The sequence below is a fragment of the Trachymyrmex cornetzi genome, unplaced genomic scaffold (genome assembly GCF_001594075.2).
Source record: "Trachymyrmex cornetzi isolate Tcor2-1 unplaced genomic scaffold, Tcor1.1 scaffold15, whole genome shotgun sequence".
NCBI lineage: Eukaryota > Metazoa > Arthropoda > Insecta > Hymenoptera > Formicidae > Trachymyrmex > Trachymyrmex cornetzi.
The window spans coordinates 605,946-630,595 of record NW_017296091.1 but is presented as its reverse complement, the minus strand read 5'-3'; the positions used below and the strand labels follow the sequence as shown (position 1 = coordinate 630,595).

The following is a 24,650-nucleotide window of genomic DNA, read 5'->3' as shown; positions in this document are numbered from 1 at the left end:
TTTATGTAGATTAGAGGGACTCTAATGTATATCGGACTTAAGTGCTATCTGAGCGGCTTCTGAACGCAGCCTAGCAATCCTAGCATGCGGCTACATCAGCTGATCACAGCATCACAGCTGATTTTGCGACCCCTCGAAGGTCATCCTGTGTTATGTATTTTTTGCTCCAATAAAAAAAATCGGCTTTTAATCGAAAGAGAACTCAAGGACCACTGAAGGACATCAAGCTGAATTTGACAAGAAGAATGAACTGTTAATTATTCAGGTGTTACATATATATATATATATATATACACACACATGAAATATGATATTTTAATTACTTGATTGAGATTTGACATAGAATGCATAGATATAATTGTTGATAATAAAATGAATTCTCAAATGTATTGATAATACTGAGAATCTACAGGATGTGTAACTATAGACTTGTAGTACTGCAGTAAATTTCGAAATATATCTATATATACATAAGAACTTGTTTGTAGGTGTATTAAATCAAAAATAGCTTGTACACATTTTGAATAAAATGGCTACTTCAGTGACAACACCGTTGAATGCTGCGAAAAGGTCTGTGAGATTTGTTATATTGAAAGAAATGGTTGATGCAAAAGATTTTTAATAAAGTTTATTTTTCCTTGTGTTGCAGAATTACGCAGATCAGAAATGTACGACAAGGCAGCGTGATAGATATTGACGCTGAAATGTTTCTCAAGATATCTAATTATGAGGACACTGTTAAACAATTGGACATATATTATGGAATCGTTAAGAGACAATTACTGCGCTATCAGAGCTGCATAACTGGCTTGTTCCCACAGATTTCGAGCGATCGGAAGGTTGGCAGTGTACGCGAAAGTATATATTGCGCAGCTGCCATATGGAGTCTATATCAAGCATATAGACGTATAGATGATGATCGTGGAAAATCATATGAGCTGGGACAATCCACAATAAAGTGCATGCGGGGTATCTTGGAGTGTTGGATAAAACAGTCTTCCAGAATAGAGCTTTTTAAGAAAAATCAATGCGACCGTTATGCTTTACACTGTAAGTTTCATTTGGATACTGGCGATGAAATCTACAAGGATATTGATTACCATCATTTACAAGTAAGCAATAATAATATTACATATTTCTGTGAAGCACTAATAATTTCAACTATACAGGAAATATGTATAATAATTTATATTCGCTTATATATATAAACATATTATAGTAAAATAGGACATAATTAATATGGTGTTTTTTCAGTATTATTATATATAACAATTGAAAATATTTTCTTAATTATTACAAGTATTTATTCTGTTCAATCTAGATAGACATCGTATCTCTTTACTTAATATTCTTAGTACAAATGATATCCTCTGGGCTACAAATTATATATACACAAGACGAAGTAGCCTTTGTGCAAAATCTGGTATATTACGTCGAAAGAGCGTACCGTACACCAGACTACGGTATGTGGGAACGTGGAAGTCGATATAATGATGGAACACCTGAGATTCACGCCAGCTCCATTGGAATCGCCAAGAGCGCATTAGAGGCAATTAACGGCTGTAATTTATTTGGTGAAAAAGGTGCATCTTGGTCTGTGATATACGTTGATATTGATGCTCACAATCGCAATCGTAGTATTTTCGAAACAATGCTTCCAAGAGAATCCAGTTCGAAAGTAAGCAATCTCAATTGTGTAAAATATTCGGACCAATTTTGATAAGAGATATGTAATTTCTAGAGTGTAGACGCGGCCTTGCTGCCAACAATATCCTTTCCTGCCTTTGCAACTCATGAAGAAGTATTGTACAATGAAACAAAAGCGAGCATAGTCCGCAGATTAAAAGGCAATTACGGTTTTAAACGTTTTGGAAGAGATGGTTATAAAACTGTATTGGAGGACAAACAGCGACGATATTACAAATCTGGAGAGATCAAGGTCCTAAAATTTATAACATTCGTCGCAGATAAGAACTACGAATTTTAATACAGTAACTGATGACTTGTTTCAACAGGATTTCGACAATATCGAATGCGAATGGCCATTGTTTTACATCTTTATGATAATAGATGGTGTATTTAAGAGTCTACAGGAACAAGTGGAAGAATATCAAAATTTATTGAAAGCAAGAGTGCAAAAGGATTTGAATGGAGGTTCTTGAATATTTAAATAATATCTCTAGTTTTATTCAAGCAGTGCCTATAATACAAATAATGTTTTATAAATCTTCGATTATACATATAATTAGAAGTTACATAAATAAATTTTGGCTTACCTGGTATAGATCCAGTCGTTCCTATGTGCTATTATGTACCCGTGGAAAATTTGGAAACTGAAAGGAACGAGCCGTGTAGTGCTTATCGGCTACCCAGTGATGAAGGGAGAGGCCCTAAATTTATGGACGATGTTACGCCGATATATTTATGGAATCAAGCTATGTTTGTAATTGCGCAGCTACTCACTGCTGGTCTTCTGCACATCAACGAATTAGATCCTGTTCGTCGATATCTTCCATCGTATAATCGTCCGAGGCGAGCAGGAAGATATTCTGCTTTCCAGGTAAAAGAGAAAAAAATTCTATTTCAAATATATATATAAGGTCTATATTTTAAATAAATATATGTATTAATCTATTACTTTGTTTGATTTGAGTAATCGTATCAAAAAAATCCCCCAAAAATATATATTTATCTCACTAAACCCAAAAATATAAATTTATTTTATTAGAACTTTGTCCTGAAATTTTTTTTAAGCGATACATTATATATTAACTTTTTAATATAAATTGTGTGTACTGTCTCACAATAATTTAGAGAGATATTTAATTGTTTTAAATTTAATTAATTTTTGTAACTCATAATTAAAAGTTAATAAATAATAATAAAAATTAATAATTTTTTTATATTTTCTTTCTTTATTTACACAGGCAAAGCCTACTATTGTAAGTAATATAAAGTGTATGCCTGCTAATATGATAGTACAGTGTATGTAATAACGTGCATTTATTTTTGACCTTTAATGATTTTATTTATGAAGTTATGCAACGTATTATAATCTTAGCATGTAATATTGTAGAAAATCTAACACGTGTTTTACATTTGCAATTTATTATTTACTTCATAGGCTTCTTAAGCTTGTCACAAATTTACACAATTATATATGCGCTAGTTAAAATTTCAAAAAATGGCTGCTATTTTTATTTATACGACTAAATATCCTCATGCTGCATGTAATTTATGAGCACTGTTATATTTATGCCAGGGCACTCATACCGACCTAGTAGTACAAATAGTTTTGATCGCAGAATCTATGCGATTGCAAGCCATGATGGCCACATATGGCATTCAGACACAAACGCCGCATGAAGTCGAGCCCGTTCAGATTCTGTCGTCCACTCAGCTAGTGAAGGTTTATCAAAAGTTGGGAGTGAACAAGAAGTTGAATCTTCAGGGGCGACCAGCGCGGCCTATAGGCTCTTTAGGTACAAGCAAAGTATGTGTGATTTTATATTTTTTCCTTAAAAAAAAATAGAAGGCTTGTGCATGTATGCAATGATACATTTATCATGTAATATATAAAATAATAAGGCAGATGAATTCTTTCTCATATATAGGTGTACAGAGTCTGTGGTATGACAGTACTGTGTTACCCTCTGATCTTCGAAGTCTCTGAATTTTATTTGTACAGAGACATGGCTCTACTGATCGATGATATTAAAACGGAATTGCAATTTGTGGGCAAGTACTGGCGTCTTTCTGGTCGACCCACTGTATGTCTTTTGATAAGAGAAGAGCACATGCGGTAAGTTTACACATTTATGAATAGGCTGCAAGAATTAGCTTACCTTAACAAAAATTTGTTTAGAGATCCACAATTTAAAAAGATGTTAGACCTCTTTGCGATGTTGAAGAAAGGCTACTGTGATAAGACGAAAGTACGCATTGGCCGGCTACAAAATTTGATCTCATCTTCTTGCATCGGTAATATTTCATATAAGATTAATATCTTCGATTAATAAATCGAATAGTGTATAAAAAACTGGCTTGATTGTAATGTTATCATGTTTTACATCAAAATTTAGCGTAATTTTTCAAATGATGCATTTTTAAATATATATTGACATTTTTCCATAATATTAAGATGTAATAAATATTGTATAATTAATAATAATATTTATCTTTTGATTCATAAAAAAAAGATAAAATTGAATCACTTCTTTTAAGATTGGGCTACTCTTTTATGCACCATTATACACGATGTTCACAATAACATTTATGTTAATTATATACAGAGCACTTGGACTTCGTAAATAGTATGGAAACAGATCTGGACTTGACACAGTTTAAACAATTGCAGCACGATTATATTGGTTATCAGAGTCTCACGGATGTTCCAAAGGCCATCGCTTATTCTGAAAGCTTTAAGGACTATTCTGTATGAAATCATGTTAAAAACTTAAATTTCTAATCGATTGAAAACAATTGGTAATCGATATTCTATGTTTCCAGTATATGTTACATGAATCTCTTGGCAATATATTAAACGAACTTCGTAATAGCATTGGTTTGTACGCCAAATGCCAATTGTATGGTATTCTGATAAAACGAGAAGGAATTAATTACGAAATCAATGGAGTGACAGGTATTTTTCTTGTTCCTTTATTTGTAAACTTCACCTTTCATTTGAATATACATCCAACCGTATATTTTTTTATTTTTCAGTTCGTGATAATTTGAGATCATTATATCAACAAGCTGGATCCTTAAGGTTCTGGATGGCCGTACGTTATTGCAGCAGTCTATTACATCACACAGTGGACAGTATCAGTCCTTTTATCACGGGTGTATTAGTCAAAGGAAAACAGGTATTAAAATAAATATGGACTCTAAATTTGAATTTTAACTCTAAAATATATTATTAATGGCTAGATCGCGGTGGGAGTGATTGGACAGAAAGAAACGATATTTGACAAACCTATGACGCCGACGGAAATACAATCAGTAATGTATTCCACAATACAACCTCACAATGTAGTACAGGCTGTGCTCCAACAAGAGATCCTATTATATTGCGGTAGACTGATCGGCACTAATCCAGAGATGTTCAAAGGCATATTAAAAATACGCATTGGGTAGAGTATAGTTTTTTAACAATACTTTTTAATTGTTACTATACAAAAACACTTAATCAATATTTGAACGTTTAGGTGGGTTCTGGAAGCGATGAAACTTTACTTGCAGATGTTTGTGAAAAATACCAAGCCGATTGAAAATTATAGTCCTTATGAAGTCCGACAATTTCTTATTAAAGTATTGACAGTAAAAGAATGGGCTCATGAAGAAAAGTATGATTAATAAAATTAGCCATTATTTTTGAATATATTCAATATTGATTAATATATCTATCTATTGCTGATAGCCTGACAGTGCTTGGTCGTCGAAAAATCGAAGGTTGCTTGTGTAGAGTACCGGCACACTTCTACAATCAAGTATGGGAAGTCTTGATGCGCTGTCCTGGTGGTATCGTAGTGAACGGACGGGAACTTCCTCAGCAAACCACATTATCCAGCATGACTCGTTCTGAACTTACATTTGCTCTACTCGTAGAATCTCTGTTGCATCACATACAATTACCAGAATATCGCCAGATCATAGTTGAAGTAATCAATTTTTATATCTTTTTTTTGTTTTTTACTACTTCTGTATACGAAACGTATTGAAAATATAATAGAGCACAATTAAGCAGCATTATATTAACCTTTAGACTGCCGGCATTTTTTCATTAAAATTTTTTTCAAAAATTTTTTTATATAAGTAACATACACGTGGCGCAAAATTTCGAAATTTGTGCAAAGTCACAAAAGTGGCTTCCCCGGCAAGAAACATACGATCAAATATAAAAAATGTTTATTTTCGCAAAAATAGTGTATTTTGCGCTATATTCATGCCCTAAACGCAATATTGACAACATAAATGAATATAAACGTATAGACTCAGAACTTTCCTTTAGCGTTACCCAGAGCTAACGACGTGGACGTAGAAAGTTTGTAGCTCCTTTTTTTTCTTTTTTTTTTATTTGGTTTTTAATTTTAATTTTTTTTTACTTTTTTCTTGTTTTATAATTTTTATTTTTTACTACATATATCATGTAAAACAAAAACATTAAAAGACCTAGTTATTATCGAATTTACATTATATAAGTACAAAGAGAAATAATAGCTTATTTTAATTGTATGATTACAGCTTTTAAGTATTATATCAACTATTCTACTTCGAAATCCCGAATTAAGTTTCCAGAAACAACTAGATCTGAATCAGCTCGTAGAAGATAGTTTTATCATGTACTGTAAGGTAATACACATAATATTGTAAAGGTAATCTTCTAAAAAATTTTTACATGTATTATACATATATATTCACAGGATCACAATTTATCAAATGTCGATGACAAATCGTCATTCTTCTCTGCGCACTATTCAATGACCGCGGGATATCTTGCTAGAGCCATAGTCAACAATGTCCTTACTGGTGGCTGCGTGACAACTATTGTGGACCCCAGTGATGTCCTTGAATCGCCCCGAGAAATGTGTAAAATTACGTAACGAGATAAATCACAGATATTATCGAAACTAGACTTGACAGATCATTTAATGTTAGCAAAAAAATATTGTACATGCGTGTAATATATCTCGCTATGTATATATGTATAATCATGTTTATATAAAGCGACGGTATAATATTTCGGCGAAGATTTAATGCAAAGCTCCTATTCCTTCAGATATAATAATAATAATAATAACATAGATAATGTAATAATAAAAAAATAATATATTTTAATTAAATATATTTTTACATTTATGTCGAATTTTTACATACAAACTTGCTAGTATTATGTAACTGTACAAAGTATATGTATAATTGGAGTTAAAATCATCTTTTAGCGAAATTTGTGTCCATTGCTCGTCCGGAACGTTGTATATTGTTAATGTTAGCTTTGATCCTAGATGCGACGGTACCCACTTCTGTTGCGACGACTAATTGTTTTCTGCAACAAACATTCAGTTTTAATTAATATTTCAATTCATTTAAAAATAGATATACAATAATAATAAATATATATACAATATGTACAAAGATGTACATTTAAAATATATTTATTACATGCGAAATATATTTAATAATGTACCTGATAAAATCCTTATTATTCAATGTAATATTCTGTTCTTCTCTCTTCTCTTGTTCGCGATACATTTTCACGTTTTTCTCTCTTTCTTTATCACGCCACACTGCGTTTGCCATCATCTCTTTTCGTCGCTGTTCCTTTTCCTCTTCAGTAAGACTTGGTCTTGTTTTCGGCCTGTATTTTTCTTCTTTTCTATCTTTAAACTTAATGTGATTGGTATTGGAGGTAGATTTAATAGTTGATGTTCTTCCGCTATTAGATATCTATAAAATAGAATATTTAATTTAAAAATTTTGCTCTATATTATTATAAATAAGATGTTTTAGTTTTTATTAAATTTGTATTAAAAAATCATATTTCTTCTTTTTTTAAAACGGTGTAAAAAAAAAGAATATATTTTAATATGTTTTAAACTATATTTTAATTAGCTTATTCATAAAATTTATACCGCATCATTAAAAATTAAAAGCTTACTGTTGTTTCCTTCTCCATTGAGTATCTTCTTTTATCATTGTATTTATTTCTTGAGTCATCTCTTTGTTTGCTATCATATCGTTGTCGTTTGTTCTTATTATCTTCTTCTCCATACTTCTGACTTCTTTCATACTTTGAGTTTCTATCTTCACTCAATTTTCTTTTTCTATCTTGTTTCTTGGTATCATCTAATTTTGTATCGTTTCTCGAATATTTCCTATCACATTCCGTCTCACGTTTAGCGATGTTCTTGCTATTACTATCAGTATTGTCATCACTATCACTTCTACTTTTCTTTTGCTTCTTTTGTTTGTGTCGTCTCTTTTTAATAGAAGTGTCATCGTTACTGCTATCCGTTTCGCTGTCAGAATCATGATGCTTCTTCGACTTTTTCGTTCGCTTGTGTTTTATTTTCTTCATTGATTTCAGCAAATATTTTTCACTGATATCTTTCAATTGTTTATACTTAGTGGCTAATAAAACATCCAGCTTAGCCTCATCCTCGCTACTGTCACTCTGCTTCAACCTCTTTTTCTTCTTTTCGCTTTTATTTTTGGATGATTGCTCGAGCTATAAATTATACACATAATAAGTATAAATACATAAAAAATAAAATATAAGAATATACATAAATAAATAAAATATAATAAAGTAGATATATCAGCATTCACTTACCAATTCCTTGAGTTGTTTTAATTTAACCGGATTTTTCAAAAGCTGATTCCTAGTTTCCATTTCTTTCTTCTTTATGGAATATAAAGGATCTTCTTGTATTTTTCTAGCCAAATCGACTTGTTCGTTACCAGAGAAAAATCGCAGTGATGGTGGAATGCATTCTAATAAATAAAAGATATATCTCATGAGCATTAAATATTTATATAAAATATAACATCTATGTATATACATACAAGTAGTGCACGCACATACATAGAAAATATCTCAATATTCATTAATCCAAATTTTCTAATAAGAAAATCTCGCAAAAATCAAAGCTTGGAATGAAAAATGGCAAATTTTATAACTTAATTTTTAGGAACTCTTGCTATTTTAACTTGAAAATTTTGAAACACTATATTATAGGACGAGATGTAATTGTGTAGTACAGGGGACTCAGCCCGATGATCTTGACCTTAATTTATGTTGGTCAAGATCATAACCCTGAGTGACCTCCAACAAATTTTAACCGTCGCTTGTTACTCGTTAAAAAGTTATTAACAAAACAATTCTTGTACATAGAATAATTTTTTAAAGTATATATATTTTTTACTATTCTACACATATACTCTGCTATATAATTTATATTTTTTATGTCAAAATGGGATAAAGCGAGATCTACCCGACACATCTGCTTAGAAGCGTTCGACTTTTCATACAAAGCGACTTAATTATTAATAAAGGAAGATGTCAAAAATTTCTATAGAAAATTCTAACGCATCACAAGTCAAAACAGATGTTATTCAAAAGGTCTCGATGAATAGATCGAAGTTTTCAATGGGCACAAAGGCCATTGAAAATTTGTTGAGTGCGTCCTTCATGAGTTATGGGTCATAAAAGGCTCTTTTGTAAATAAAAAGTTATCAGATCTTTTTGCGACCTCTGCGCGATACTTGAAAGCTCTGACGAAGACCCGACTTCATTCTATTTTTTATTTTTATTTTTACTTTTATTTTTTATACATATAGTCTATATATCTAAGTATGTGATAACGTTGAACTCGTTTGTTGAATAGTTTGCAATATATTACATTAATATAATTTATTTGCACATGTTGCAAGGAAATTAACATTTATTTGACTGATTCTCTCTCTCTCTCTCTCTCTCTCTGAACTTTTGTGATTTATAACTTCGTGAAGGACACACCTTCTATCCATTGTACCCTTCGCTCTATTCATCGAGACCTTTCGAACGACACTTGTTTTTACCTGCAACGCGTTAGGGAATTTTTAGCATCCTCCTTCGTCGCTTCTCATGGAAAATCGTACGCTACTAGCCGGAGGGAGAGAGGAGTGTAGGATAAATCTTGCTTCGCGTAGGAAGTCATTACGTAAACAGGGGAGAGTATGGGGTAGTTCCAATTGCATGTAGCAGAAATAAGACTTTAATTTTAAAATTTTTTGTTAATAACTTTTTAACGAATAACAAGCAATGGCTAAAATCTGTTGAAGGTCACAGGATTGTGACCTTCACAATATATATCAATATATGTAATTTCTAGTATTATGGTGATCATATGTTCTTTATTACTCCGGTGAAAATTTCGCTGAAATTATTCCACGTTCAGGAATATTTCAGTGAAATTACTAAAAATTTACTGAAATTTTTTTCACTGAAAGTGAATTTTTCAACTAACATACTAAAAAATCGCTGAAATTGAACTAAAATTTCTTTAAAATTTTGTAGAAATTTTTCTGCAATTTTGCTGAATTTTTAGCTAAAAATCGCTGAAATTAAACTAAAATTTTTCTGAAATGGTGAAATTTCGTTTAACCGGTTCCAAAAAACCAATTCAGAATATAAAGGATACATGGTCCTTTCAATTTCTAAAATCCCTGTATTGTTCCCACCTATTGCAAAGAGTCATTGTACCATGTAACATATGGTATTTCAGGCGATTGTTCTTTAAGAAACACACTCATAAATGTAAGGCAGTAAAGCAGGAAATGCATCGGTCAATAATAGTAGAAAAAGCAGGCAAGAAAAGATTAGCGATTCACTTGTGCTTTACTTAGGAGTTCTCAGGTATAGTCGCTGGAAAATTTTAGAAACTAACATGTAGAATTCTGACAGTCATAAATTAAAGAAATATTTAAGAATAAAGTTCTAAAATTTTCAAGTTTATTCTCTACTTTTTCTAAGAAAATATGAGGATCACAAATACATCTAAAAACTAAGTTGTATTCAATTCTATGTGTACCTAATAAATTTTCCAAATCGATTTTTTTGAAAATAGAACTCCGTACAAAAAAAATTCTCTTTTAATAAATACATAAATTATCCTCTACTGTATAAACATATATAAACTTACCATATTCAACATGATTTTTTGGCATTCTATTCATTTCTGAATCCTTTTCCGCCTGTTGCATTTGCTCAAAAGCCTTGTCAACTGGTCTTCCTAACAAATACTCTTCTCTGTTAACCATTTGATTTGGCCCTTTATACATCCAGTCTAATTTCATATCATCCTTTTTCTCTATTACACCTTGTTCTACAGCATATTTTTTAATGTCTTCCAAATCTTTCTCCATTTCAATTTCCTTTTTCAACTCTGCTATCCGCCTATTCTCTTGATCATTTTGCTGCTCCGCCTTCCTTACTTTCTCAATGTTCTTCATGGTAGATGGATGCCACGACTTTTTCAAATTCTATGAAAATTTACATGTGTATTAGAAAATATGACAAATTTCACGCTTTGTATAATTTTTATAATCTTATAGCGTTTTTCACCGACAGAACTGGTGCGCACTCAGTGCACATTAAAGCTGTTGTACATTAACCTAACCTGACTGTAAAAGTGAGAGACCTCAATTAATAAAATACTCAATGTATATTTTATCAAATACCACAATAAAATATATTAAGGATTTCATGGTTTAATTCATTTCTATATTTTTATTAAACGTTACATCTTTATATCGAATTGTGTACAACGGCTTTAAAGTGCACTGAGTGCGCACCAGCTCTGCCAGTGAAAAACACTATCAATTATAACACACACTTACCAAGTCTCCACCTCCCATCGTGTTTACAACAATGTTAGATAAAATGTTCACAGTAAGATAATGCACTGATACGTAATATATTAATACGTATAGTTACAATTATCAAGAAAAATTCACTTTTTGTGATGTGAAAAGACACATACAAATATTATTCTCAGTTTGTATTCACAATTTTCACCATCACTTAATTTTCTCTTCCGTTTCGTTCTGTTTCAACGGATCTATTTGTAGGTTAAGCAAGGTAGCGTCACAATACCTCGGCAGGCAGTAACAAACAACCACAGAGCCAAGCCAACGACGAGCGACGTTAGAATTTCGGTGGCCCCGGGCAGTGGGGAGGTTCCAGCGACGCCAGTGACGTCAACGATTTCCCTGTTTCCCTCTCTACTCGCTTTTGATGAAGGCGAAAAAGATAGAACGTTGAGTGTAAGAAGGATAGAGCGAGTAGAGGGGGAAAATTGCTCGTACCGGTACACCTGGACCCCGATCAGAATACACGCCTGGTCTAGAATTCTATACAGCGTCTCAGCCCCTCTACTTTCCTCTGATTTTTCCCATACAACGCGCAGCGAACGAGACCTCGAGAAAATTCTTTTACTGTAGAGTGTAGTGTCATATTTTCTCGCTCTCTCCGCGTCGCTTGGAGGAAAGTCAGGAAAGTGGGGGGACTAGACAAACGCTAGGTTTGTTCGCGTTGTATACTCGGCATACTCCAACATGTTCTTTCTCCAAAGAGAAACAGGAAGGAATGGCAGCGTTCAATAGAACGATATGAGAGAGGACCCGGGCATTACCATTAATTCAAGACAATTTCTACATACAGTATAGATCTGTAATATTGTAGCAAAAAATTCATAAACGTTTACCACACACCGGAGCCTACAGGAGCCCGCTGATCCTGAAGCTTACGAGGGCTCGCGGATTCTGGGACCCGTCGGTGCGTCGTATCAACTGCACCGATGTTAAAAACACCTCTACAAGACAGTTATCTTAAGCACCCACTTTTTTTTTATATTTGTATGACAGGTTTAACAGGAAAAAAAATCGTGAGCAACGAAACAGTTCATTATTAATAAATATTGCAAAAAGCATCATGATGCATTGCTGGGCGTGTGGTGTAACAACTTCAGCTCGAAATTATGGAATAACCTTTCATCGGTTGGTATTATCAGCAACAATGAGAATTTTATATTTTGGAGATCATACTTTATCGTATGTATACTAATGTATACTCAAAGAGTAAAGAGAAACAGGAAGGAATGTATTAATAGTGGGCGTAGTTAAATCCGCGGACAGATGTACGTCATGGCAGCCATCTTAAGCGTCCACTTTTTATGCTAGTATATATAGTCACTTCCGTCTGCTTGCTTAAGCCTTGTATCCACGATGCTAGAAACCGGTCCGAGATCTCGGACAGAGAAAAAATTAACAAATCACATTTGAACAATTTGATCACATGACCATTGCGATTGGTCAATTCTTTCTTCATCCGAGGTCTCGGACCGATTTCTAGCATCGTGGACACAAGGCTTTAGAACCAAACATTCCCTCCTGTTTCTCTTTACTCTTTGATTCATACTATGGCTCTTAAGCCCGTATCAGACTACCGACTCTGCAAGCCCACCCGACTGCCAACTCTGACTGTCGACCAATAATGGACCAATCATAATAAGACTGATTCACTGTGATTGGTCCATTATTGATCGGCAGTCGGGTGGGCTTGGCGCTTGCAGAGTCGGTAGTCTGATACGGGCTTTAGGGCCACTTTCATCAAGCTCAGTTAACTTAACCAGCCTAGTAACTGTAATAAAATAGAAAGAGATCTCTAGAGATTATTAGACTGGTTAAGGCCCACAATTGACGGTTAACTCATAACCGAGGTTCAACTCATTCACTGACTCTTTCCAACTTTAGAATTGAAAAAAGATGAGAAACAAGTTGAATCTCGGTTAAGAGTAAAGAATGAGTTGTGAAACTGGGCCTAAGTAAACCGACGATGAAAGTGGCTCTTACTCACTCTGAGTAGGAGCCATGGTAAGAATAAGAATATGCATTGGTGTATGCGATGCGAACAAACCTAACGTTTGTTCTAGTCTCCCCACTTTCTTCCAAGCGACGCGGAGAGAACGAAACAGCGAGAGATTGCAACATTATACGGCAAAAGAATTTTCTCGACATCTCATTCGCTACACGTTGTTTGGGAGAAACAGCAGAGGAAAGTAGAGGGGGTGAGAGACGCTGTAGTGTTCTAAGCTAGACGTGCATCACTAATCAGGGTCCAGGCTCCAGGTGTGCGAGCAATTTTTGCCCTTCATTCGTTCTGTCTTTTTTGCCTTCAACGTTCTGTCCTTCTCGCCTTTATTAAAAGCGAGTAGAATAAGCTAACGTCTCTAACAAGCGCGTTTGAGTGAGTAGGAGCTACGGAGGAAATAGGAGCATGTTGGAGCATGCGACGCACCTGCTGAACAAACCTGCTGTGTTGCTTAGGAGTTCCGGGACCGAAATTCCATCACAGTAGGGAGTCAGGGAGAGATTATGGGGACACCCACTAAGAATAAGTGTGAACTATAAATTCATATTTTTACCGTCAAAATACAAAAAAAATTGCATTATAATTATAATATATATAATCGATAGTATCGCTTTCAGGATTGTATAAAACAATTATTTTTAAAGAAGCTCAGAATTAAGGCTCGGCAGAGAAAACAGACTAATTTTGAGTAAAGGCTCTCTAGAAAGATGTCAACGAGTCTCCAATTTGAACGCTATCAGTGCTTCTATCCTTGTTTTACGTTTAATGAATGATGATTTTGAGCATTTACAGCGTGAGCCATGAGCGTCCAAATTGAACGTAGCTGAAGTTATATGATTAAATTAAATAAAGCTAAAGTTGTGCACTAACTTAATCTGTGTGTATAAAAATAAAATGCAAATATTTAGAATTATAAAATACAGATTTTACTTAACAGTATAATAAGATACACTGAGGATTTTATGTTTCAATCGGTTTTTATATTTGTAATTTATATTAAACATATTTTTACATCAATTTGTGTACGATGGCTTTAACATGCACCAATGCGCACTAAGTGCATTCAATCAAATTCGCTATAATTTACACAATACTGTTCCCAATTAGTAAGCTAATGTCATTTGTCATCTGACGTCGAAATGATATTTACGTATGATGATATTTGACATCAATTGTCGATAAATATCTACTTGCTACTTAGCTTATATGTACATATATATTTTAATTTTAACATAATGTGAACATTTTCAAAAATAGACTAAAAGCTCATTTATGTTATATTGCTGTGTTATAGAATAGATATGATGTTTTTTTTTGATGAACTTCGTCAAGTATAGATACAGTTTTAAATATAAATTTATAACTTTTTTTAAAGTGCACGAATATTTTACACTGGTTAAAAATAATTATTTATATGATTAATAATGATACTTGTATTAACAATTAATAATTTTCTTATTTCATAAGTATTATGAGCGTATGTACAACATAGAGGTGTCATTAATGTCATTCTACTTAAAATTTATAATTGTTTCCTTTATGTATATAGCTTCGATCGAATAAATTATATTCTGTTGTGTAATTGTTAAATTCGCCAACATTGGTCGTATTTAACAGTTTACTTTGCAATTGTTAAAAATTTACTTCGTTGAGATAGGATATTATTCCTCTAGATTTAAAAGTATAATCTAATCAACGCAAAAAGCGCTGACTTCTATTATTATCTATTATACAGAGCCTCTACCGAAAAGTACTTAAAAATTTCTGATTATTAAAATTCTGCTAAGTAATTATATACATAAATATATCAAATATTTCCGAGTACCGTTTTTTTAAATAAAATACAATTTACATTACTACCATATATTTATATATTATTAATCTAAAAATTTTTATATTTTTTGTTAAAATCAAATTCGGTTTTCTTGTCAATCGACGTTAGCGAGTAACAAACGCATTCTCATAATCATTTAATTTCCGTTCATTCCTGTTTGTTGAAATATGAAATTGTTCTGGACGCGCCACGCCATATTCGCCGCGCGTCTTCGGCATCAACTCTCATTGATCTTTAGAACGCGTTTGCGCGCGTCGACCATCAAGCGGCCGTATAACAATTGTACGCGCTACGGCCAATGAGGGGTCGCGATTTTCTGGTTGCGTTGAGGTCTCGTGGCCGCCCGCTGTCGCCGGTGTCGCGTCCCATCGTTGTTTTCTTTCATAAATTCTTCTCCCTAGTCCGGTGCGAGGCGCGAGCGCCGTTCATGGTAGACATTGTTACCGTTGTCGTCGTCATCAGCATCATCGTTGTCGTCTTTGTTGACGCCGCCACTATCGCTACTGCTGCTGTCATCGTCACTGTCGTCGTTGCTAGCGAGATTGCCAGAGAAGTTCAACGTTACGATCCCGACCATCGACGCTTATCATCACCGCAGCAACAGCGGTGAAAGCAGTCCTTACCCTCTCTCTCTTTCTCTCTCTTTCTCTCTTCTATTCCTCCCCTTCTCACCCCCCTCCTTTCTCTTTCTCGCCACTATGATTCCGTACTCCACGTGTTTGTCTTTCGGGGGCCATCGTGACACCCGCCACTGGGTAATCATGTATGACGAAATCAATTCCTATTCGGTGAGTTGTTTAAATATCATGCAGCACAAGCATCCAAAAATACATCCGCAGATTCCTATTTTACATTTATGTTTAAAGATATTTTTATCTAAACCTGCTTGAAAATGTTACATACATATATGTTTACAATTTACATTTTCGATTTTTGACGAATAGCTCAACTTGGAGAAATCGAATATCATGAATGAATTGTTTGTTTGTGTACTTATATGTGTATATATGAAATATTGAAAAAAGAAGGTTTAAGATTTAGAGAAAGTTAACATTTGTCATATTGAGCAAAAAATTCTTAAAAAATTAACAAAGAGGCTTGTAAACGACTTCTATCCATTTTGATGAATTTTGGAAATGTAGCATAAATCAAAATAAAGGACAATTATGTGCGTTAAATTTTTTGAAAATGTTATATTTGTTTAAATATTTACTATTTTTGAAAATTTGAAGTTTTTATAATCAATATAAAGCTTATATTCAAAGAAAAATCGCTGTGATATGTTATCCTAGTCATAAGGCTAAATATTCAACACAAATTTATTTCTTCTTGAAATATGTTATTAAGCATCAAAAGCTATGCGTCACAAGACGCTGAAGATAGTAGTCTCGCGCTAAATTCACGCATAACAAAATTAGCGTAGAATGGCAGCGAGATATAATTAATATAATTAATTATACGTATATATTTACACGAGATAAATGGTTTTAACACTTTTATATTTCAGCAACAGCTAAACCAATTCAGTTTTAACTAGTCTCAATTGATAGTTTCAATAGATAGTTGTAAATTATATAAGGAAAGTATTTTTAATTTTCAGTTTCGTGAACAGAGATATCATAATACTAAGTTTAACCATGTAAATTAAAAAAAATGTCTTTGTCATTAAATAAATTTTCATGACTTTCCTTTTCCTGACATCAGGAAGCAATATCAAGCACTAACAGTGCTTATAGTACCCGTTTTTTGATAGATTTCTTTGATTTTAATATATTATTCGAATAACAATAATTACATTTGTTCGAGTTCCACAGTAAACAATATCAGCGTCTTCCCGTTTTTTGGATCAAGTCTATTCGCGTATTGCTTGCACTTTTTGCACTCAGCATCTTCACTTTTTCTCTCTTCAACGCCAGAATATATATTTATTTCATTTTAAGTGCAAAAGTTTTGTGCTCTTCTGTGGCTGAACTATAGTGTACACTTTTAAAACTTAAAATAAGACAGGTATATGCTTGATATTTGGCGAAAGCGAGAAAGAGAGTTCTAACGCAGTCTAGTGCAGGAATATAAAACAGATCTATATATCTGATGTTGCACTTCTCGACCGGCTTCTGATTTTTCGATTCCGCTGTATTTCGCAAGTCGCACACGGTGGGCATCACGGAATTTCCATACTTCTTTCCATTATCACTTTATGACATTTCGCATTGATATTTCATCAATCATATTATTCAAATATAAAAAAAGAAAAATGCGAAATAGTTTCCATTCCGCCGTGAATTCGGAATAACGATAAATGTCTATCTTTCTGATGACTCACGTGCCATGTGCTTTTACGTTATACTCGTTGCACTTCATCTGTCAAGCACTACGTGTTCACTGGACTGATAACCTGTTATGATGTATCGGTTAGAAGAACGAATTGATAGAATGAAAATGAAAATTGAAAAACGACCGACTTGTTGAGAATTAACGAAGACAAAAAGACGCGGACTTGTTTTCTTAATTCGCCTCTCGCGTGTGCTATTGGCGCTCGTCTATGAGCATGCGCGAGGATCTTTAAATCCCGCCAAATTTAAGTGCGAGAACTATTTATAAAAATTATTAAGGGCACGGTCAACGCGATGCTACAAATGCTTTGAAGCGTTTTTTTAATTGGTCAGTTTGTAAAATTCTTTCTTCTAATTGGTTCATCAAACGCTTCAAAGCATTTGTAGCGAGACTTTGACCACAGCCTAAGTGAACAATTGTCTAATTCGCAAATTATCTAATTTGCAATATCTACTTTAAGAATTTATACTGACTATGAGTATCAGTGATGAAGGAATTGCTACAGTTGTATTATATTACAAGAAAAGATAGAAATATCTTCCAATCTCTTATACTTATGGAATACTTAGCGGAATTACATTAATTATGACATCACGGAAAAGAAACTTTTAGGTATTATGTATTTAGACAACGAAATGTTTACATGGTTAAAGATTCAAAATAATCTCTAATCATAAATCATTAACTTTGCTTTTTAACGTTAAAACTTTGCTTTTCCGTTTAATGAAATTTTACATAAAATACAAGGAAAAATACTAACGCAGATATTCTTTCTAGAATATCACGAATATCGATTCTACAAATTGAAGCTTTAAGTAGCAATAACGAAATCTTAATAATTATAAACGATTTATTCTTATAACACATGTTAATATGACTCATGGAAAATAAATTATAATATAGACTACATTTACATAACACCCTTAATCGGATTTATGAAACTGGCCAATCACAGTCGTTCTATTCTTCCGAGGAAAAGCTATGATTGGTCAATTTCATAACTACAAATGTTATTAAATCCGATTAAGCGTGCCGTATAACAGAGGTCATAAGCACTGGCCTTTCATCAATGAAAAAAGGACTATTAATAAAAAAATTTTTCTCCAAAAATTGGAATTACTTTATTTAAATCTTTGTGAAAAAGGATTATTAAATCTATGTAAATTGCAATTAGAAAAGTAGTGTTGAAAAATAATCGCGTTCGGTAGGTAAAACAGATGCGACTCCAAGATCCTTCTAAAAAAAGGATTTCGTGACCTTTTTCGATTGATAAGTGAGAACGAATTAAAAATTAGTTTCCCCGTAAATAGCTTCTACTAGAAATCATGTATAATTAATAATATGATCAAATAATTAATGTGTCAACTGAAAACACTGACAAAATGAATCTATTCTTTCTTAAAGTATGACATCAATACCATATGAGTTGAAACGGATGAAAGAATCATATAACCAGATAAGAACAGATGAGAGAAACAAATAATATTATATAATATTTTTAAAGGGCAAATTTTTCTAATTAATCATTTTGCGATCTAAGCTTTTTTAAACTGATTCAGAAACCCGTCGACAATGAATCAACTACTCTCGTATGAATCCACGTGCTATTTGTATAATGTATATTTTTCGTAACATTTATTGTGTGAACAAATATGATATACTTGTTTAAACATTTTTTTGATTTCTCGAAAAGATTCGATTTAGACATTCATAAGTTTTTATCTCCTTCCCTCGCCCCTCCTCCTCCCCCTCCCTCCCTCTCTCTCTGTATATATCAATTAGATATATACATATATCTTTCGGAGGAATATATATATTCCTAGGAATTGCAAAAGGAATGTACATTATGTCACGACACTTTATTTCTAAATTTCTCACAAAAATTCTTTAAAACACTACTCACGATTGAAATCTTTTTAAATGTCATTAATACTACTGTCGCTTTCGTGATTTCGCAAAATCCCGTAAGACAGTTAGATAAATGTTACCACCTGTCTTACAAAAACAAAAAGGAGCATGCAAATTTGCTCGAGGGAAATGAGCTGTTGACAGGGTGCGCCTGTCTGTCTATCCATATATGTAAATGCCGTGCGTACATCGCGCACATTTACCCTACGTCGTGTTTCACGAGAGAGTAGGGAGAGATCTGTTATTGATCCTTTCTCCTCGCGCGCTCCTCGGATTCCCTCCCTTTCTACGCGGCAATGGCAGAACATCGTTCACCAGCTTTTCGCGGCAAGAGCTCGCAGCGTAGTGAGAGCCTCTCTCGTTGGAAGCCTTTGTCGTATATATTGACGACGTCGGGCGGCTGAGGGAGAGATCGCCGGGAAGTAACGTGGCTGCGCGGCGAACAGGGCCAAAGCACAGGATACGAAGATAGCCGAGCACGACCGAGGTCGCGAGCGTCGACCGAATGAGTCTCTCTCTCTCTCTTTCTACTTGTCAGCGCTCGGGTCCAGTACTTCAGTACGTGCACAGCGGCCGGCCGGCGTGCATAGTTGTTGATAGTAGTGTCGTGTTCTCGAAATCGAGCGCTTTTTTCGCGCGAAATCGCTCCTTCGCCGTGGTTATTTTTACCAATGTCCGTACGAAACGAGGGCTAAACTTGACGATCAGACGACGTCGTCTTTGTGCTCCGAACGGCGCCGGGCCTCAGGGCCCGGTCGCTCTCGTTTCCACTTAGGTCGACTCCGGGAAGCATGCGATTATGGAGCTTGCAGGCTCCCGGGGACGAACCGGCTGCGATGTCTGCACGGGCGTTACCCTTCGACGGCAGTTTCCCTCGCGTAATTATCGTCGCGAGTCGCACGACGAAAGTCAGTACTTCCTCAAGTCAACGAAGGTATATTCTCGAGAAAAGAGAGAGGAAGCAAGAGATAGAATACAAGAGAGAGAAAGAAGGAAGCACGCAAAGCATCATCGTGTCGAAGGGTCAACCTGTGCCAAGATAGCATTACGAGACAAATTAAAAATCCTGAGCAGAGAGCTTCAGCAAAAAAAGTCAAGAAAAATACTCATTTGATTGATTGTCATATGAGATTAATTGAGAAGAATTGCCTAAATTCTTGGTTAGCACAGAGTATCCATAGACATCGTTCTTTGATAATTTGCAAATTGCGCTACAATCATGTTTATGCAGGGCGTAGTTATGGGTGGTATAGTGGGAGTTAATCGTGGACAGAGGAAGAAAGGAAAAGAGTATAAGAGGGAGATAGATAAATATATAGTGAGAAGGAGGGGAGAAATAGCAGGGAAGGAAGGAAGGAGGAGAGAAAAGCGCGAGAACGGAGAGGGAAGGAGGAGAGGGAGGGAAAAACGAGAGAGGGAGAGAGAGAGAGAGAGAAAGAGAGAAGGAAGGAGACGAACTGTAGAAGTTTACTGTAATCGGTTTCTAACGACTTCGTGAAAGATATGTTTAGGAAATGATAGGACTCCAAGGATACAACTCAAATGAATAGTGATGAAGACGAAACAATCCCCATCATGAAATTAATTCAAATCAATCAATATAAAAAGACACGCCACGTTATATCACTTTATGCGCCAATCCGAATAGTACAAAGCTATGGAGTATTTCATATATAGGATGATTCAGAATGAGTGTAACAAACTTCGACAGATTGTTTGGAAAGTCAGTCTCAATAAGAAATATCATAAGAATATAGATCTCATTCTCAATATTTACATATATATATATATATATATAATTACAGAAGTTTTAAAGTTTTATTGTTATCATAGTAAAATTACGTTTATTATAGAACTGAATTGTAAATAAATGATATTAGCAAATTCTTCTGTTATGTTTTAATTTCTCAAAGATTACTTCCTACCAGTTACGTGATTTTACTACGAAAGTAAAATTTCAAAACTTATAATTACATAAATATTGAGAGTAGGACTTATATTCATATATTTTTTACTCAGAACGTCTCTCAAATAATTTGTCAGAATTTGTTGTGACCATATTAAATACTTGTTTTGAATCACTCTGTGATACATATTTACAATACGTATTATAAATTTAATAATAATACCTATTAAATTTGAATAATCTCCTTTGACGGTGTTCAAATGTTTAGGAAATTACTTATGTACACTATACAGTACACTACATGATACACATTTGGTTGTATGCTATCACATAATACAGCCTCACAAATTTAATCCATAAAACACACTATGTATACGATATCACGCATTTGTAACTCATTATTATTATACGTGCGCGCGTATATTTATGTTATATAGAGATGTGTAGTAAATTATAATGAAATAATATTGATAGTTACAAAAAATATGTATATATAATTATAAATTATGCTGTCTTAATTTAAAAATAATTATGAGTTACAAATACGTAATATCTATTGTAAATATATTCAACTATTATCAGTACATTAGATCGAATGAACGAAACAATAATTTTCCTTATGATTGTGATATTGTCTCTACTTGATTTTATCATCAGTTCTCCACCCATTATTATGCTAAGTTCGAAATTCTATGCGATCCTACTATTTTTGATAAGATACGAATAACAAACAATCCCTGTAATAAAGGAAAAATAAAAATATGGGATAAACAGCATTTTCTCTATGTTGTAACTGATCTTGATTTCGATAATGAAAATCTTCCTCATCTTACAAAACAGTAATTTTAAACATATTATAAAAGTGTTCTTTCACAAATTATAAAAAGTAATTTTCGCATTAAATGTCGAGTTTTCCTTTTTTGTAGCATGGTATTCGCGTAATAACTACAATCTTCATGATTGAAATATTAACGGTTATCCCTTTCGCTCTCTTCCTTTCTTTTCTCCTCTCCACTCTGTCTCGGTCTCTCTGCCTCTCTTGAAAATCACTAAAACTTGTGAAACTTTTTAGTCTGTGCCTATTAGAAGAGATGCAAATAAAATTCTTAGGAAGTTTTTTTATTGAATTATACGACATTGTCATAATATATTGTTATTTTCGCAAAAGTAATATTTTTTGCACATTCGTTTTCTTATTAGAATTAAATACAGATTTTAATATATTTATTATAATTTTGACATATAATTAATTTTTTTATTAAATATTTCCTTTATTACAGTTTTCACATACAGTTTATTAATTTGTTATTAGTTTTTTTTACTAGTTTATTTGTACTATTTGTTACTAGTTAATTATTATTAATCTTACTGCCTAATATTTGTTACAATTTTCCTTATTAAATATTTTTACATTTTCACGTATTTTATTTGACGCAAAATAAACGAATTAATTTTTTTCTTACTTTCTCCTTTTGTGAGTAAACTGATTTATTTCTCAATTATTTGTTATCATTTAATTAAATTATTCAATTTAGATTTTATCATATCAATATCATATTAGACTATAATTTTTTCCTATAATTTTCATGAACGTATATCAATATATAGTATATAGTGCATCTTGCACAGAGCACATAGCTATAGAGAAGCAATAGGTCATCTCTCATCGTATATTATTTCTAGTAAAGTAAGAGATGGGAATGATTCGTTACTATTTATTTCACTTTTTACACACGGCATGTATTGCTGTATGCAAAAGCTATCTTTTTCTTATGTCTGTACATTATTCTTAGTACGTATATATTAATTATTACTTGCCAGTTCTTACTTGCATAATTCCTTTTGTATTAGTGGCGTATTGGGATATAATAACCATTTTTTACTCATGTTAAAAAAAATATGAATAGTCGGGGAAAAAATTATTATTTATTCAAGAGTATAACTGTTGCTCTCTTGTGCATTAGATTTTTCAATGTCATCTTAAAAGATGATTTGGATGAGATATATAGCAATTTCTAAACAAAAAAAATATAAATATTTTTTTAACTTTATAATTTATTTTTACCTAAAAAATAATGGTCCAAAAGAACGTTAAAACAATATAAAGATAGCAGCTTCTGTTCCAAATAAATAATTTTTTATTGTATTTGTTTCAATATGCCACTGTGTGTTAAATCTACAGTGTCAAATTTAACCTAATGTGAGTCGCCACTGCTCCTATTACATATATCGTTATTTTTACTAAAATGATACTTAAATTTGACACTATATAATGTTAAATTGATACTGTACAGTGTCAAATATAACCATTGTTTTAGTAAAAAATAACGATATTATTGAGTAGGAGCAGTGGCAACTCACATTAAGTTAATTTGACCCTATAAAATTTAACAGTGTGGAGTCTCGTATCCATAGAGGATAAACAATTTTATGTCAAAGAAGGTCGCGAATATTTTTTTTAATAAAGTTAAGAGTTAATCAAATTGGGTACACCAAGCATTTGTTATAATATGTTATAATCACTTTTAACCTTTTTAGAAATATCAACATATATATATATATATATATTTCTTGCTTACTGAAAAGATTACGCGAATAAATTACTGTTAAAATAAAGAAGGTGATGAAAGACCAAATATCTTCTCAAGAATAATAATAATATTTGAAAAGTCAAATAATTTCAGAATTCCATGTTTTACACAAAAATATAAGATTAATCTAAAAAATAGACATAGTAAAAAATGATTGATACTTCTAGTGTTAAGATGCATCATGTTATTGTAGGTATACAAAATAGCTTTACTCTCTCTCTTTCCGATTCCTCTAATATTACACTTAAAACTTAAAATATTCTAAAGAAGCTTTGGGCTCCAAGTATGATATATTATACTCTACTCTTTTCTCTTTTTTTATTTCTCGCTTCCTGTAGTATTCGCAATTTCTCGAGTTACTGTCCAACCTTCTATGATCTTTGCATCAATTGCATCGCGTAGATGACATGCGCTGCCATCGTAGCGTTGTGTTGAGAGTGCAAATTTCTGTGGAGTAAAAAAAAAATAGATGCAATATAGGCATTGACAAGTACGAGTTTGACGAGAATTGGGAGTATAAAAGTGTGCGTAGAAAAGCGTGTTTCGGAGGGGACGCAATGACGCGGGGAAGAAACATATGAGGAGGAGATGAAGAAAGGATTTGGCGAAGTAAAGTAGAAAAAGTGCGAGAGCAGCGGCAGATACGCGAAACTGGCGACCCAAGCA

General features: G+C 33.2%; 2 protein-coding genes and 1 pseudogene across 6 annotated transcripts; 1 reads left to right on the top strand and 2 right to left on the bottom strand.

Moving 5' to 3' along the window:
* The first annotated feature begins 40 nt into the window (after positions 1-40).
* LOC108758072 (probable phosphorylase b kinase regulatory subunit beta) lies at positions 41-6,767 on the top strand. 4 transcript variants are annotated; one of them, XM_018502847.1, is made up of 19 exons: positions 67-265; positions 489-570; positions 650-1,112; positions 1,322-1,678; positions 1,742-1,939; positions 2,016-2,154; positions 2,286-2,560; positions 2,928-2,942; positions 3,263-3,493; positions 3,615-3,802; positions 3,866-3,981; positions 4,293-4,435; positions 4,510-4,642; positions 4,723-4,865; positions 4,930-5,132; positions 5,208-5,345; positions 5,420-5,660; positions 6,244-6,351; positions 6,423-6,767. In XM_018502847.1, exons 2-19 carry the CDS (start codon positions 530-532, stop codon positions 6,600-6,602), a joined length of 3,312 nt encoding a protein of 1,103 aa, XP_018358349.1. In that variant the 5' UTR covers positions 67-265; positions 489-529; the 3' UTR covers positions 6,603-6,767. The 4 variants fall into 4 exon arrangements, with proteins under 4 accessions (XP_018358351.1, XP_018358352.1, XP_018358349.1 ...); XM_018502848.1 differs by lacking the exon at positions 2,928-2,942; XM_018502849.1 differs by lacking the exons at positions 3,615-3,802; positions 3,866-3,981; positions 4,293-4,435; ... (5 more) ...; positions 6,244-6,351; positions 6,423-6,767 and having other exon boundaries at positions 41-265; positions 3,306-3,415.
* Positions 6,768-6,862: 95 nt separating this feature from the next.
* Positions 6,863-11,640, bottom strand: LOC108758003 (pre-mRNA-splicing factor CWC25 homolog). 2 transcript variants are annotated; one of them, XM_018502706.1, is made up of 6 exons: positions 11,374-11,640; positions 10,683-11,022; positions 8,333-8,493; positions 7,658-8,227; positions 7,187-7,446; positions 6,863-7,045 (listed from the first exon to the last, which is right to left on the bottom strand). In XM_018502706.1, the coding sequence occupies exons 1-6, from the start codon at positions 11,395-11,397 to the stop codon at positions 6,931-6,933; spliced, it is 1,470 nt and encodes a 489-aa protein (XP_018358208.1). In that variant the 5' UTR covers positions 11,398-11,640; the 3' UTR covers positions 6,863-6,930. The 2 variants fall into 2 exon arrangements, with proteins under 2 accessions (XP_018358208.1, XP_018358209.1); XM_018502707.1 differs by having other exon boundaries at positions 11,380-11,640.
* A 3,917-nt stretch (positions 11,641-15,557) lies between these two features.
* Positions 15,558-16,027, bottom strand: LOC108758019 (protein FAM133-like; annotated as a pseudogene).
* Positions 16,028-24,650: the final 8,623 nt, after the last annotated feature.